This window comes from Mustela lutreola, chromosome 1, assembly GCF_030435805.1.
Source record: "Mustela lutreola isolate mMusLut2 chromosome 1, mMusLut2.pri, whole genome shotgun sequence".
NCBI classification, from domain to species: Eukaryota; Metazoa; Chordata; class Mammalia; order Carnivora; family Mustelidae; genus Mustela; species Mustela lutreola.
This window is the reverse complement of record NC_081290.1, coordinates 34,663,670-34,677,444: the sequence shown is the minus strand read 5'-3', so window position 1 is coordinate 34,677,444 and position 13,775 is coordinate 34,663,670. Positions and strand designations below refer to the sequence as shown.

General features: G+C 45.2%; 1 protein-coding gene across 2 annotated transcripts in view; it reads right to left on the bottom strand.

Moving 5' to 3' along the window:
• RBM47 (RNA binding motif protein 47) overlaps window positions 1-13,775 on the bottom strand; it is a 70,721-nt gene that overhangs the window by 6,998 nt on the left and 49,948 nt on the right. Inside the window, exons 2-4 of one of the 2 annotated variants that reach the window (XM_059163003.1) lie at window positions 4,450-5,606; window positions 3,397-3,603; window positions 614-822 (exon numbers count right to left, since the gene is read on the bottom strand). In XM_059163003.1, the coding sequence (XP_059018986.1) occupies window positions 614-822; window positions 3,397-3,603; window positions 4,450-5,575 (1,542 nt within the window). In that variant the 5' untranslated portion in view covers window positions 5,576-5,606. The remainder of the gene's footprint in view (window positions 1-613; window positions 823-3,396; window positions 3,604-4,449; window positions 5,607-13,775) is intronic. The other variant, XM_059163011.1, reaches the window with a different exon arrangement.

Sequence of the window (13,775 nt, the reverse complement as noted above, 5' to 3'; positions counted from 1 at the left end):
AAAAAAAAAAAATTTATTGAGTTATTGAGAGAGAGAGAGAGAAAGAGAGAGCTCAGGGAGGGAGACAGAAAGTCTCCAGCAGATTGCTCTGAGCACAGAGCCCGACGTGGGGCTCGATCTCACGACCCCAAGCTGAAAAGAAGAGTCAGACACTTAACCGACTGAGCCATCCAGGCACCCTGAGAGAGAGAATGGAAAAAAAGAAAAAAATCTTCCTCGAGCTGCAATTTGGAATGTGAAAGTGTGAGCTATCTCCCTGGACTTTGGGAGTCAGCCCCTTAGCAGTAAGAACAGAAGTTAAAAATTACCCAGCGTCATTAAAAAAAAAAAAAAAAGTATGTACACTATTATGGCACTGTGAAGAATTACGTGTGTCATTTTTGTATACAGCTTCCCATCTTTAATCCAGTGATGACCTTAGGGTAGTACAATTATAATTTTGAATTTTTCTGTCCTGACATGATTTATAGGACCCATTTCTCCCGTCGCCCCATCCCAGGCTTCATCAGAGAGCGAGGCACACAGCTGATTGTCCTGCCGACCGGGAAATGAATCCATGCTAAAGAAGGGAGGCCTCCCACAAGGACGTTGACAACCCCAGCCAGAGCTCTACCTGGAACGGTGGCGGCGTGGACACAGTGGGAATGACGGCGGCAGCGGCGGCTGCAGCCGCGGCGGCTGCGGCGGCGCTGGCTGGGTCTGGCTGCACGGCGATGGGGCTGATCATGTGCTCCATTGTGTGGATTTTCCCATCCTCGATCATTTTAGGGGCTGGTGCTGCCTGAAACATGGAGTACTGGGCCCCGATGGCAGGGATGGCCACTGCAAGAGAAGGGACAAGGGTAAATGCGTGTCGCTTGAGAGTCCATGAGCGAGATCCATCCTTTCTTGTTATTTTGCAAAGCCAAGTGTGGTGGTCATGGGCCTCGCTGGCTAATTAATGCTCCCTGAGGCCAGGTAACAAGGTGCGAGCCAGGAGGAAGAGAGGGCAGCTGGCAGGTATGCTCTCCAGCTCCCTGCTCATCCTGCAGAAGGAGGAACCACGTGGGACCAATGGTGTCTCCCAACAGATGCTCACGGAGAGATCTCCAGAGTTAGGTCTCCGCACCAACGTTTTTCCTATTGCCTCTACAGAGAACTCTAATCTGGAATCCCACTCTTGATTTCCTACAGCACAGGCAAGGGCCTTCTGACCGAGAGGAGAGGCTCAGAGTGAAACACGAGATCAGAGGCTCGAGGCCCCACCAGATGCGGGCGAGAGGGAACCTGCCTGCCCTCATCCCCCACCCGGCTCATTACCAGACCTGCCACCCTTTCACTTTCACGTTTTAAGAAACAGGTGCTGCTAAGGGTTTCCTTCTGGGAATTCAGAGGTCTGTGCATGCCTTCCCCACTCTGTTTTAGCTTTCAGCATTACTGATTCAAGCAAAAATACTTAATAAAAAAAACGGCAAATGCCCTCATCTTCTAATGTCCACTCATAGCAGCGAAGCAGGCAGAGTGACTGGTTTGGGGACAGGCCCCGCCAACTCAAAGATGTGATCTGTGAGTCAAGTCTCTATTTTAACCAGGGCTCAAACAGACAGCAGGTAATAAATGCCGACATCTGATAAAGACAGGTACAAGGAAGAAATTCTGGCTCTGGTTTTGGAGGAGTCTGAGTACGTGGTACTACAGGTGTGCTGAAGGGTAAGCAAGAATATAAAATGCATACAGAGTGTGCTTTCACGTTTTTTCTACAACTATATGTATATTTATTCTACTACAAACTCACTTGACATAAGGTAAAGAGACAAATGATTGCAGGCTAAACCACGGTACGATCTTTCAATAAAATGGACCTAAAACTTTCACCAAATCCTTCACCTACCTTTTCAATCACAGGGTCTGTGGTCATGTATTTCAACATTGCCCTGGTGTTTCTCCTAAAATATAAATTCCTAATTTTCTGGATAAGCTAGAAAGAGAGGACATGGGGATGGGGACTTGAGGTGATTAGGAGTTTAAGCTACACTGGGATTTTACTGAGTAACTCTGGATCATTTTTGGCTGTCAGCCCGCAGGAATTTCTATGTCAGGCCCCAGGACACGACTATATGCTTAAAGATGGTCTAAAAGCTCTTTTCTCTAGTTAAATCTTAAATTATCACAACTTGCCAACAGGAGTCCCTTTTCCAACAGGAAGAAGTGACAGCTCCCACATCTAGGCTCTGTCTTACGGCATTAGGGACATCCATGATCAATTTAACAAACTTACAGTGTCAGTGGCATTTACAGGGAAATCCAGTGTAAGGAGTCACTTGACTGAGAATTTGCAACACTTTTTCACAGGCCAAAAAAAAAAAAAAAAAAAAAAAATCGCTGGATTATCAAAAGGAAGCTCTACTGGGAAAACACTTTTTAAGCCCTACGTGGCAATGCAGACTCCTGGGATCTCTTAGCTAGGGAAAGGAGTGTACAGTCCTCAACTAGAAGAAAGTTGGAGCAGCTGAGCCTTAAGGGGAGGATTCTCTCCAAGAGCTTTTCAATCTGCCCTCCCTGAAACCAGGAAGAGGGCTGCGGGAGGATGGCTCTGACCGTCCACGAATGAGGCTTCCCTACATTTGGACACCTGTGTGGTGAGAGCTGGTGCTACGCTGCCCTCGGGATTCGAGTTCTTCACAAGTTTGGATCAGAAAGACCTGCCTCCTGTTAGGTTGACCAATGGGCACTAGTCACAGGGGCAAACTGGTTTGTGGGGCTTGCAGGTGAAAGCAAAGTTCAAGGTTGCTGGCTTGAATTATATGAGTGTCCTTACCCCCAATCTACTGCTCCAGCAAGACGGGGAGAGATGAGTGCTGGGAATTGGAATCGAAGAAATGAGTACCTGCCAAAGCTTTCACTGCTGCTTTGTTCCCAGGTTTTCTGGCTTGTTCTAAGACCATAACAAGGGACGCTTGTGTTTTGTACTCCCGAAGAAATTTTTTACCCTTTCCACCAACTCTTGGAACCAGCGATCAGCCGTACCTTGTGGCTGCTGACTGCTGGTGTAGCAAAAGGAGGGAGAAGACATTCTGGGCCAGCAGAAGATACAGAAGGATCTCCCAGTTTTCTGTGTCTTCTGCCACCCCTCCTCACCACTCCAACTCAGTCACAGATTGAGAAACAGGTTAACCTCTGGTGACACCCATTGGAAAAACCCATCACTGAAAAGTTTGACTTGAACATGATCCAAGGTAGAAGAGCCCCTTAAGTTCTAGAGAAGGTGGCTCAGGAGGCCAAGTCTTTGCCTGACCTCTGGCTGCCTGTGAGAAGAGGAACACACGTGTCAATGAAGGAGCCCGAGGAAATCTTGGGGTCACTTCAAAGACAGCGCTGGAGTTTCAGCTGAGTGGACTATCTCTGGTTTATACTGACCTGTACCAGGTTTAATGGCAACGGGATTGACAGCAGAGATTTCCAAATTCGGCACAAGCTCATATCCTTTTTCTTGTTGCTTTCCTTTCCCTTCATGGTATCGGCTATATATACCACGGCCAGCCGAATATCCCCCGAGGTAGGAACCCCTGGGCCCTGGGGCTCTGTTGCCAGCTGCACCTCGACCTCGGCCTCGTATGCTGCCTGCTTGGAATAACAACACAAAAAATGGTGAGCATCCAACAGGTGACGGTACAAGAGGCAGACCTTAACTCAAGATTCTCGGCGTTACGGTGTTTGCCCTAAGTCTAGTTGCAGGTGCTGCTCTAGAATGAGCTGGTAAGAGGCTTCCAACATTCTGTTCCAGCCTGGATTCGTATCCTAAGCACTTACAGTCATGCAAGAGATGAACTTACATGGCAAGTTCCTAGGACTGTGACTGCAACTTCAATAAAGAACAACATTCCTCAACTGCAAAGATGTTGTATCTGTAAGGGGATCTGCTGGCTCACCTTCCTCGTCGTATGGTAAGAAAACTGGCGGAGGGAGGGTCAAGGGACTGATGAAAGTCACACAGCCAGTCAATCTGATGACAGCAGGACTTGGAACCTAGGTATTGGTTTCCCGGTAATGCCTGGTTTCACTCTATCCTAGCGAGTAAGTTAACTACCACCGCCACGCAAACAACATCCTAAAGATTAATTTCACAAGGAGGCTTTAACTTAAGTACCCAGACACTGGTGGACTAGCCCCAGATCCGGTAGGTCCTGCAAAGGTAGTGTGCAAGAAAATGCTTGCATGCCCCCGTGATTGTAGGGCTCATCCCATACAGAGGAATGACCTGCGTGTCCCCCAATGCTATGGAAACAAATGCTCTACGTGCCCGTGAAGAACAGACCCCAGAACCGACACCCAAAGGAGGGTGGGTGAGTAGGGCGGAGGAGCCCATCTAGCAGCTCAGCAAATTACAGCCACAACACCCCTGATGCTGCCCGGGCCATGTGGTTCTCGGCACCGCCCCCCCCTCACCCCCACAGAACAGCCCCCACTAACCTTTCACAAAGTAGTCTCTGTTGGGCCCGATGAGCGCGTTGTAGGGGTAGCCGTAGTAAGCCAGCGTATAGGGGTCGCACGAGTACACGTAGCTGGGCTGCTGCACCGCCGCCTCCGCCACGCCGCCGCCCTTGGCTGCCTTCTGGTAGCGGGAGTACTGCTCCTTGTCCACAGGCTTGGCCAGCGTCACCTCGAGGCACGAGCCCTCCAGCTCGGTGCCGTTGAGGTTGTTCATGGCGTGCACGGCGTCCTCACGGCTGACGAAGTGCACAAAGGCGTAGTCACGGATCTTCTTGACGCGCTCCACGCAGCCCGGGTTGAACTGGCCGAAGCTCTTCTTGATGGTGTCCTCCGTGGTCTCGATCATGAGGTTGCGCACGTAGAGGATCTTGACGGTCTCCATCACGTCCTCGTCCACGTCGATCTCGGGCTCCGCCCAGTCCACGGCGATCTGGTGGCCCCAGAGCTGGATGCGGCCGGGCATGAGCTTGCGGCGCGCCATGGCGGCGGCGCGGTGGCTCTCGTACTCGACGAAGGCGAAGCCGCGGTTCTTCATCTTGTCGGCCGCGCTGGCGTAGACGATCACGTCCAGCACGCCCTCGGTGACCTTGGCGATCTCCTCCAGGATCTCCTCGCGCTTCTTCATCTTGGGGATGCCGCCGATGAAGAGGCGGCAGTTGTCCACGCTGCAGCACACGCCGAGCAGGCGGCCCGGGCGGATCTCGTAGTTGTTGAGCTCGCGCACGGCGCGCTTGGCCTCGCTCTTGTGGCAGTACATGACGAAGGCGTAGCCGCGGTTCTTGCCGTCGAAGTCCATCATGAGGCGCAGCTCGTAGATGCGGCCCACCGCCTCGAACACGGGCACCAGCTCGTCCTCGTACACATCGCGCGGGATCTTGCCCACGAAGACCTCGCAGCCGCGCTGCGGGTGCGGGCCCTCCCAGCCGGGCGGCGGGCCGCCGTACTTGCGCTGCCCGTTCTCCTGCACCATGCTGTAGCCCGTGCGCTCCATCAGCGCCAGCAGCGCCGCCTCGTTGGGCGCGCCGGCCACGCCCTCGGGCACCTTGGCCGAGGACGCGGCGGCCGAGTCGCTGCTCATGGCTGCGGTGGAATCCTCTGCGGTCATAATGTCAAAGGCATCCACGGCTGCAGGAGACCTGGGGGCAGGGAGGAGGAGGCAGAAGGCAGGGTGAGTGTGGAGTCCGCACCGCGTACAGCCCCAACCTGGCTACTTCATTCTTTTAAGACCTGCGAGACTCACGCCTTAACTGGCAGGTGGTTAGATGAGAAATAAATACTGCAGCTCGAACGGAGTCTAAATTAGCCAAGTTGTTTTGCCGGAAAAACCAGAAGGGACTCGGGGAAAAAAAAAAAATCAGAAGGAGCAAGGACTTCCGCTGAATCAGTACCCCCAACAGCTTTGAAGCACGGTGAACCTGCTGTAATTGGGAGTGAAAAACCTCACGTTCTTGCAGCAAATGGGAACATCTTTTGCTCAACTTCTGCACTGTCGACTCAGACTGATTTCCCTTTCGTTATATAGCATTTTACCCCATTTATTTCTTGGGCAGACAGAGGCTCTTTCTTTTTTTTTTTTTTTTTTTTTTTTTTTTAAGACAATCTTGTCCTTTAGGAATGGACATAGAGCAGTGCATTTAAGTTGTCAAGGAAAACTTGGAGGAGGTGTTATTCTACAGGAGAGTGCTGTGTGTGGAAGCATTTTCCTAGAAAGAAATGGAACATCCGCACTGCCAAGGACGTGGCCTAGGAGCTGTGGCAGGAGCTGGTGAGTCGGATTTTTAGGTAAAAGTTTGGGTAGGAACCATGTATGGATTTGGAATCAGTCTACAAAGAGCTATATTAAGTTCAACTTGCGGGGTGGGGGGGGAGGGTTGAAGCAGCTACAATCCTGTGAGCCACAGTACGGGTTTTTAGGGAACTGTCACACGCACTATCTTATTTCTGATTTTCTTAATCTCATTACATGGAAAGCGGTATTTTTACTCCTAATTTGTCTGTAGGCTCAGAGAGGTTGAGTAAATTGCCCATTTCACACAGCCAAAAGTCATCTCCTACCAGGATTTGATTCCAAGTCACCTGGTTCCTGATGCCACATTTTTTTCTTTGAAAGCAGTGCTGTGCAACAGAACTTTCGGTGAGGATGGAAAAGCTGTCATTAGCCACTTGTGGCTACTGAACAATTAAAAGGGGGCTAGCGTAACTGTTGAACTGAGTTTTTATTTTACTTTGTTTTAGTTAACTTAAAATTAAATAGCCATGGGGTGCCTGGGTGGCTGAGTCGATTAAACATCCTACTCTTGATTTCGGTTTAGGGCTCGATCTCAGGGTGGTAGGATGGAGCCTGCATTGGGCTCCATGCTCAGCGGGGAGTCAAGGACTTGAGTCCCTCTGCCCCTCCCCCCCACTAGTGCATGCGCACGCATGGGCAGGCTCGTGCTCTCAAATAAACCTTAAAAAAAATCCATATACAATAGTGTAAACCATTTCACCTTCACTCATACAGAATGGGGCTCTGTGGAGATGATTTTAACTATACAGTAAGGTTATCATTAGGAGCTTTGTGCCGTGCTTTTGTAAAAAGGTCCTTTAAAAAACGAAGTTTATTTCATTTTTTGGGCTACAAAAGTATTCAGGTAAATTTTATGGAAAATTAAGAAAAGCAGGAAAAGAAATCATTCCTGTTATTCCTACCCAATGATAGCCAAAATTAAACTCTCCCATATATATATTTTTTTAATATGATTTTTTGGGGGGTGGGGACGGAGCTTGGCTTCCAACAAATTTGCATCTTGTTGCTTTGCTTCATTTTATATGCATCCCTCCAGATTCTCAAAAACTCTTTGTAAAAACATATTATTTAATGGCATAAAGTTTCATCATTCAGCAGGAATCTGGAGTATGATCTATAAAAATTCACCAGAAGGAACCATATAGAATATTAAGGGAAATTTCAAGAATAATTAATGTAAGTTTAAGCATTTTAAAAACACACACAAAGAAATTGGAGGGACACGACAGAAATCTGAGATGTTTATTTGTCAGCTGGCTGAACAAGTACTTTCTTGGTTCACCTGCCATTAACACCAAGGGGCAGTATGATTTCATGGGGAACTGAGTGGCCCCTGGAGCCAGACTACATGTTTTTGTTGTTGTTGTTGTTGTTTTAAAGATTTTATTTGTTTATTTGTCAGAGAGAAAGAAAGCACAGCAGGTTGAGGGAGAAGCACACTCCCTGTTGAGCAAGGAGCCGGATATAGGGCTCAATTCCTAGTGTCTGGGATCATGACCTGAGCCAAAGGCAGCTGCTTAACCGACTGAGCCACACAGGCATCCCTAGCCCAAGTCTTTCAATTTCAGGGTAATTTGACACTTTCTCAGTTCTTTTTAAAAAATATTTATCTTTTAATATTTTTAATATATTTTTAAAATATTTATTTATTTGACAGAGAGGCAGGTAAAGAGAGAGAGGAGGAAGCAGGCTTCCTGCTGAGCAGAGAGCCCGATGCGGGGCCCGATCCCAGGACCCTGAGACCACGACCTGAGCCAAAGGCAGAGGCTTAACCCACTGAACCGCCCAGGTGCCCCACTTTCTCAGTTCTTTAAAAACATCTGTTTCATATGGCTTCTATTCTTTTATTTCTTTTGCTTTTTAAGTGCTTGAGACTGGTTTGACAACATAGCTACTTATCATGAAGTCTTTTTTTCTATTACAAATCTGAAAATGATACATTTGTTCCTGTAGTTTCTCACTGAAACAGAAATTTCAATATAAGATTTGAACATGAAGCTCTTCCCTTACTTCAAAAGGGAATAAGGATATATTGTTAAGAAGACTATTGGTACAAACATGTATGTGACCTGGGAAGGAAATGCCAGGACATACATAAACACGTATGAGGCAATGAAAGATCTTACATGTTGTGCTACATAAAACGTTAAATGAAGTCCAGAGGAAGACACCCTATTGCTCTGAGATGAACAGAGTTGACTTTGTGTTTTCCTAATTTTACTCTGAAATTACCATTTTACACCGAGAGAAGTCTTATAAGGGTCAGGCTATGAGAGTCATTTCCAGTGGCAATTTCATTAATTTTATAAAAATTTTTGATTGCTTTCAGTTTGAAATCTGATGGGTCAGTAATATAATCACTCTTTTAAAAAAAATCACTTCCTTTAAAATTGTTATAGCTTATTTCTTACATCTATAAGCCAAGAAGTCTTTTTTCCCGAGCTGTCATCATCTGGAATAAATGAATCGTGTTATTGTCCCTCTTTCTCCTTTTTCTTTGGCCACTAGGAAGTTCAGGATGAAATCTGCCACTTCAATTTTAGTAATCTTCAAAGACATTATGACACAGTCTCACGTTTATCTAATTTTGGCTATAGTATCTTTTTTTTTTTTTAGTCTTCTGTATACCTTGATGCCATGAATTCAGCTATTTGTATTATTCATCTTATTGTTCATATATTCCCGGAGGTCATCTCACTTAATTTTGGAACTAGGAGAGGAATGAAAGCATCTACACACACACACACACACACACACACACACACTTGCACCAGACACTGATGAACGTAATGTCTAAATGAACTGTCTTTTACACTAACTAAAAACACTGACCTACAAATAAATGAGAACCACAGTGATTCTCACTTATTAGCATGGCTATTATAAAAAACAAAACAAAACACAAAATGAGCATTAGCAAGACCGTGAAGAAAATTGGAACCTTTTCACATTGCTAGAAGGAATGTAAAATGGTACCATTACTGTGGAAGACCATATGGTGGTTCCTCAAAGCTTAAATCTAGAATTGTCATAAGATCCAACAATTCCACTATTGGTTATATACCCAAAAGAACTGAAAAAAGGATTCAAACAGGTATTTGTACACCAATGATCCTAACAGCATTATTCCCAATAGTCAAAAAGTAGAAACAACCCAACTGTCCATTGGATGCATAGGAGGACAAATGAAGTGTGGTAGGTATACTTAGTGGAATATTATTCAGCCTTGATAAGGGAATTAGAACACATGTTACAACTTGGATGCACCATGGAGACATCATGTTAAGTGAAATAACCCAGCACAAAAGAACAAATATTGTATGATTCCAGTTATATGAAGTACCTAGAACAGACAAATTCAGAGACAGAAAGTAGAATCATGGCTGTCTGGAGATAGGGAATGGGAAAAGGGAGCACCAGTGTTTATGGAGTTTCAATTAGGCATGATGAGAAAGTTCTAGAGGTGGACAGTGATGGTTACGCAACAATGTGAATGGACTTAATGCCACTGAACTGTTAAAAGAATTTTAAAATAGTTAAAATGGTTAATTGTTATGTATATTTTACACAATTAAAAAAAAAAAAAACTCAAAAAGAAAGTGAGAAAGCTCAGAGATGCCAAAGGAACAACAAAAGAAAATCCCATAAAATTAGGATTTCATTAGAGGCCTTTAAACAAGGAAGTTTAACACATTCACGAAAATCTTGTCTACAAACAAACTCCATTCTCCTTATCTTTATGTCTATTGTACTATCGTTAAACAAATTATATGGTGTGCTGCTCAATGAATTTTTAAGGCCAAAGGCTTCAATATATAAAAAAGATATATGATTTATTTAATGCCTTAAAAAAGGGTACTATACAGCTACTATGACCCTTCTCTCAGAGACGGAACAATTAGACCAGCTTTAGACCAAGAGCCTGGTAATTACGACCATGGGCCAAACCCAGCCTGCCATTAGCTTTTTTTTTTTTTTTTAAATATTTTATTTATTTATTCAACACACAGCAAGAGAGATCACAAGTAGGCAGAGCAGCAGCAGGCAGAGAGACGGGGCAGCAGATTCCCCGCCGAGGAGAGAGCCCGACGTGAGACTTGATCCCAGGAACCCCAGACCATGACCTGAGCCCAAGGCAGAGGCTCAACCCACCGAGCCACCCAGGCGCCCCTGCCATTAGTTTTTTATAAATAAAATTTTATCAGAACACAGCCATACCCTTAAAGGAAATATTAGCTATGATTGCTTTTGTAGTACCACGGCAGAGTCAAATAGTTCAGAGATGATATGGCCTGCAAAGCCTAAAATATCTGCTGTCTGACTAGGTAGAGACCAAGTATGCTGACCTCTGCTCTAGGAGATGCACAGTGAACATCAGCAGGGGTAAGTAGCATAGATTGCTACCGCTAAGTATTTCAATCACTTCTCCCTCAGTTTCCTAGGCTGAGCAATGACTTTATTTCAGGACCAACTTTTAAGTTCTAACATATTTCAAAGAAGGTTTTCTTGATCTGCCTTTTCCCGTCCTCAGTCTAAGTTACTTGACCTTTAAATATGTAGCCAAGTTTATGAGACCTAGAAGAAGAGAGAGCTGGTGAAGGTGGCTGGCTCGGCTTCCAACACTTATATATGCACAATAATAATTTTTTTCAAAGTTCATTTATTTATTTGAGAGAGCGAGTGAGTGAGTGAGAGAGCACAAGCAGGGGGAGGAATAGAGCCAGAGAGAGAAGCAGATTCCTCGCTGAGCAAGGAGCCCAACGTGCGGCTCAATCCCAGGACCCTGAGATCATGAGCTGAGCAGAAGGCAGACGATTAACCAACTGAGCCACCCAGGTGCCCCAAATAATTTCTTAAGAGACACCAACACAGAAGTTCATTTATATTCATTCATTCTGCAAATATTTCCTGAGCACCTACTATGTGACAGCTACGGGTAGACCTCGTTTTCATGGAGCCTACCTTGGAGTTAACGAAACTAGAGAATTATGCTACAAATCCCAAAAAGCTGAGAATGAAGGCATCTTGTATTTGTGCTCAATGACCAGAGACTGCTTTAAAAGAGCTGTACCTTTAATTATTGTTAATATTAACAGTTTGTTTCTAATAAGGCTGTCATTTCCCAAGTTAAAAGCATAGCCACCATCACTATTGTGTTTTAAAAAATTCGTTTAGAATACCTTCTTCGGAAGGATGGAAGTGTATGTATGCATGTGTGTTTTTTGGAGGGGGGTGTCTAAGTAATGAGAAATACCATCTTTTGAATAACAAGATTCTTGTAGTAGAGATGTGGACACAATGAGTAATAAGTACACTTTATAAGCTGAACCTTGTGAGTAAAAACAACAACAAAAATTTGGATAAACGGCACAGAATTATCCATTCAATATAAGTTGTGTTTTTTTTTTTTTTTTAAAGATTTCATTTATTTTGCGGGGTAGATAAAGAGAGAGCGGGTGGAGGGAGGGACAGAGGGAAAGAATCTCAGGCAGGCTCCGTGCTGAGCCCAATGTGGGGTTCAGTCTCACAACCCTGAGATCATGACTTGAGGCGAAATCAAGAGTTGGACATTTCACCCACTGAGCCACTCAGGTACCCCAATGTAAGATAATTTAAAAATAGATCTGATAGTCTGATTTGGGTTGCCTAGCAGGGACCTAGGGCCAGAACTTGGCTCCTCTGGTTACCAGTTGTGAACCGTGGGGAAAGCCACCTAACCTCTTAAGCCTCAATCTTCTCATCTTTAAAATGGTGACAAAAACAGCTAATGTTTCTTAAACGCCCATTATGTGCCTGGCAGTGTGCTAAACTCTTTATTTAATGCGTTAACTCGCTCCAACCCTCACCACATCTGTACGGGGCATTATTATGCGCTTCACTTTACAGAGAAGGAAACTGAGGCACAGAGAGATTAAGCAGATTCTCAGTTCATGAGCCTCAGAGCTGATATTTGCGTCACTGGCTCAAGTCATTGGGCATCTGCCTTCGGCTCAGGTCGTGGTCCCAGGGTCCTGGGATCGAGCCCTACATCAGGCTCCCTGCTCGGCCGGGAAGCTTGCTTCTCCCTCCCCCTGCTCCTTTCCCTTTCCCACTGGTCAAGTAAATAAAATCTTAAAAACAAAACAAACTGTTAGAAGAAATTTAACTTAGAAAAAAAAAAATGAATTTGAGATGAGATTCTTGCTTTTGTGTAGGAGTCTTCTGTGTGCAGGGAAACAAGTGCTTACCCCGGCCAACCTTACGCCAGTTAGTGTGGGAAGCCTAGCCCGCGTGTTCTGGTGTGGACTGGTGTACCAGATTCTCCCAGATTCCATTCCTAGCAGGTAAGCTATCTGGCAGTGTAATTCTCCACTGGCAATGCGGCTCGGGCACCCAAGTGTAAGCCTGTTTTGCACCTAAACTTTGGCTACAGCAGTCTGCGGAGACTTTTCCAGAAGGAACCTGAAGAGACTTGTGCTGGATGCAAAGGGTCCAGTCATCCGCACGGATGCCAGGTCCCCTGAGGCAGGACCATCCCAACATAACCCATCCTTGCACATGCTAAAAATGCTTCTGTCTTCATGGAGGGCTGCTGGCTTACAAACATGGCAATATATGTGAAACATTTATTCACAGCTGGGCATATAAAACAGCGTAGAATATATTTTCAAATCCAGCCATTATTCTGACCTATTAGCCAGAGTTTTTATTGTCTTTGTTTTAGGCCAAGTTTGAGCTTGTCAGAGTAAAATAAAATTTCAGGGCTAACTCAGACTTAATGCAGACATAAATCAAGGATTTAAATTCTTAGTAGTGGTTCAGAGTATCTTTTGGGAGGACTTTAACTTTGAACTGGGACATTTTAGAGGGCGAGGAATACCACAGTACTGGGAAAATATTTCCCATGTTTGCCAACCAGTCTTTACCTAGGATTAAAAACAGAGTGCATATACTCTAGGATTATCCAAACTACTAGTTAACTCTGCTTCACGGCTATAGGGATGTATGAGTGTGTGTGGGTGTGTGTGTGCATGTGCGTGTGTGCACGTATGTCATGTACCTGAGATTAATGTGCAATCTGGAATTCACGGGAGAGTTTTATTTGCTGACGAACACACTGCAATTTGAAGATCATATACAGCGGTAAGCAGTGTCTTCCAGCACCGGCTGGAACTTAGTTCGGTGGAAGGATTTAGGATGTATTCATCCAAGCGGTAATTCTATCTCTGTTTGTGGTTAGCTTTCTATTTTGATGTCCCTTATTTGTACCACAACATTTTTGTCTTTCCTGACAGTCACTTCTTAGGCATGGCCTCACAGACTGGTAAAATAAACCATACAATATATTAAAATACATAACATAATGGAAGATTCTAGAAGAGTGAAGACTTTAGAGTCAAAGAAAAAGGATTTCAAATCATGACGGTATCACTGTCATATGAGGCAAACTACCTCAGCTCCATGCCCATAGGTCCAGGATGGCTCTAGTGAAAGCACCCATTTCAGAGGACTGGTTCCAGGATGAAGTAACATTTAA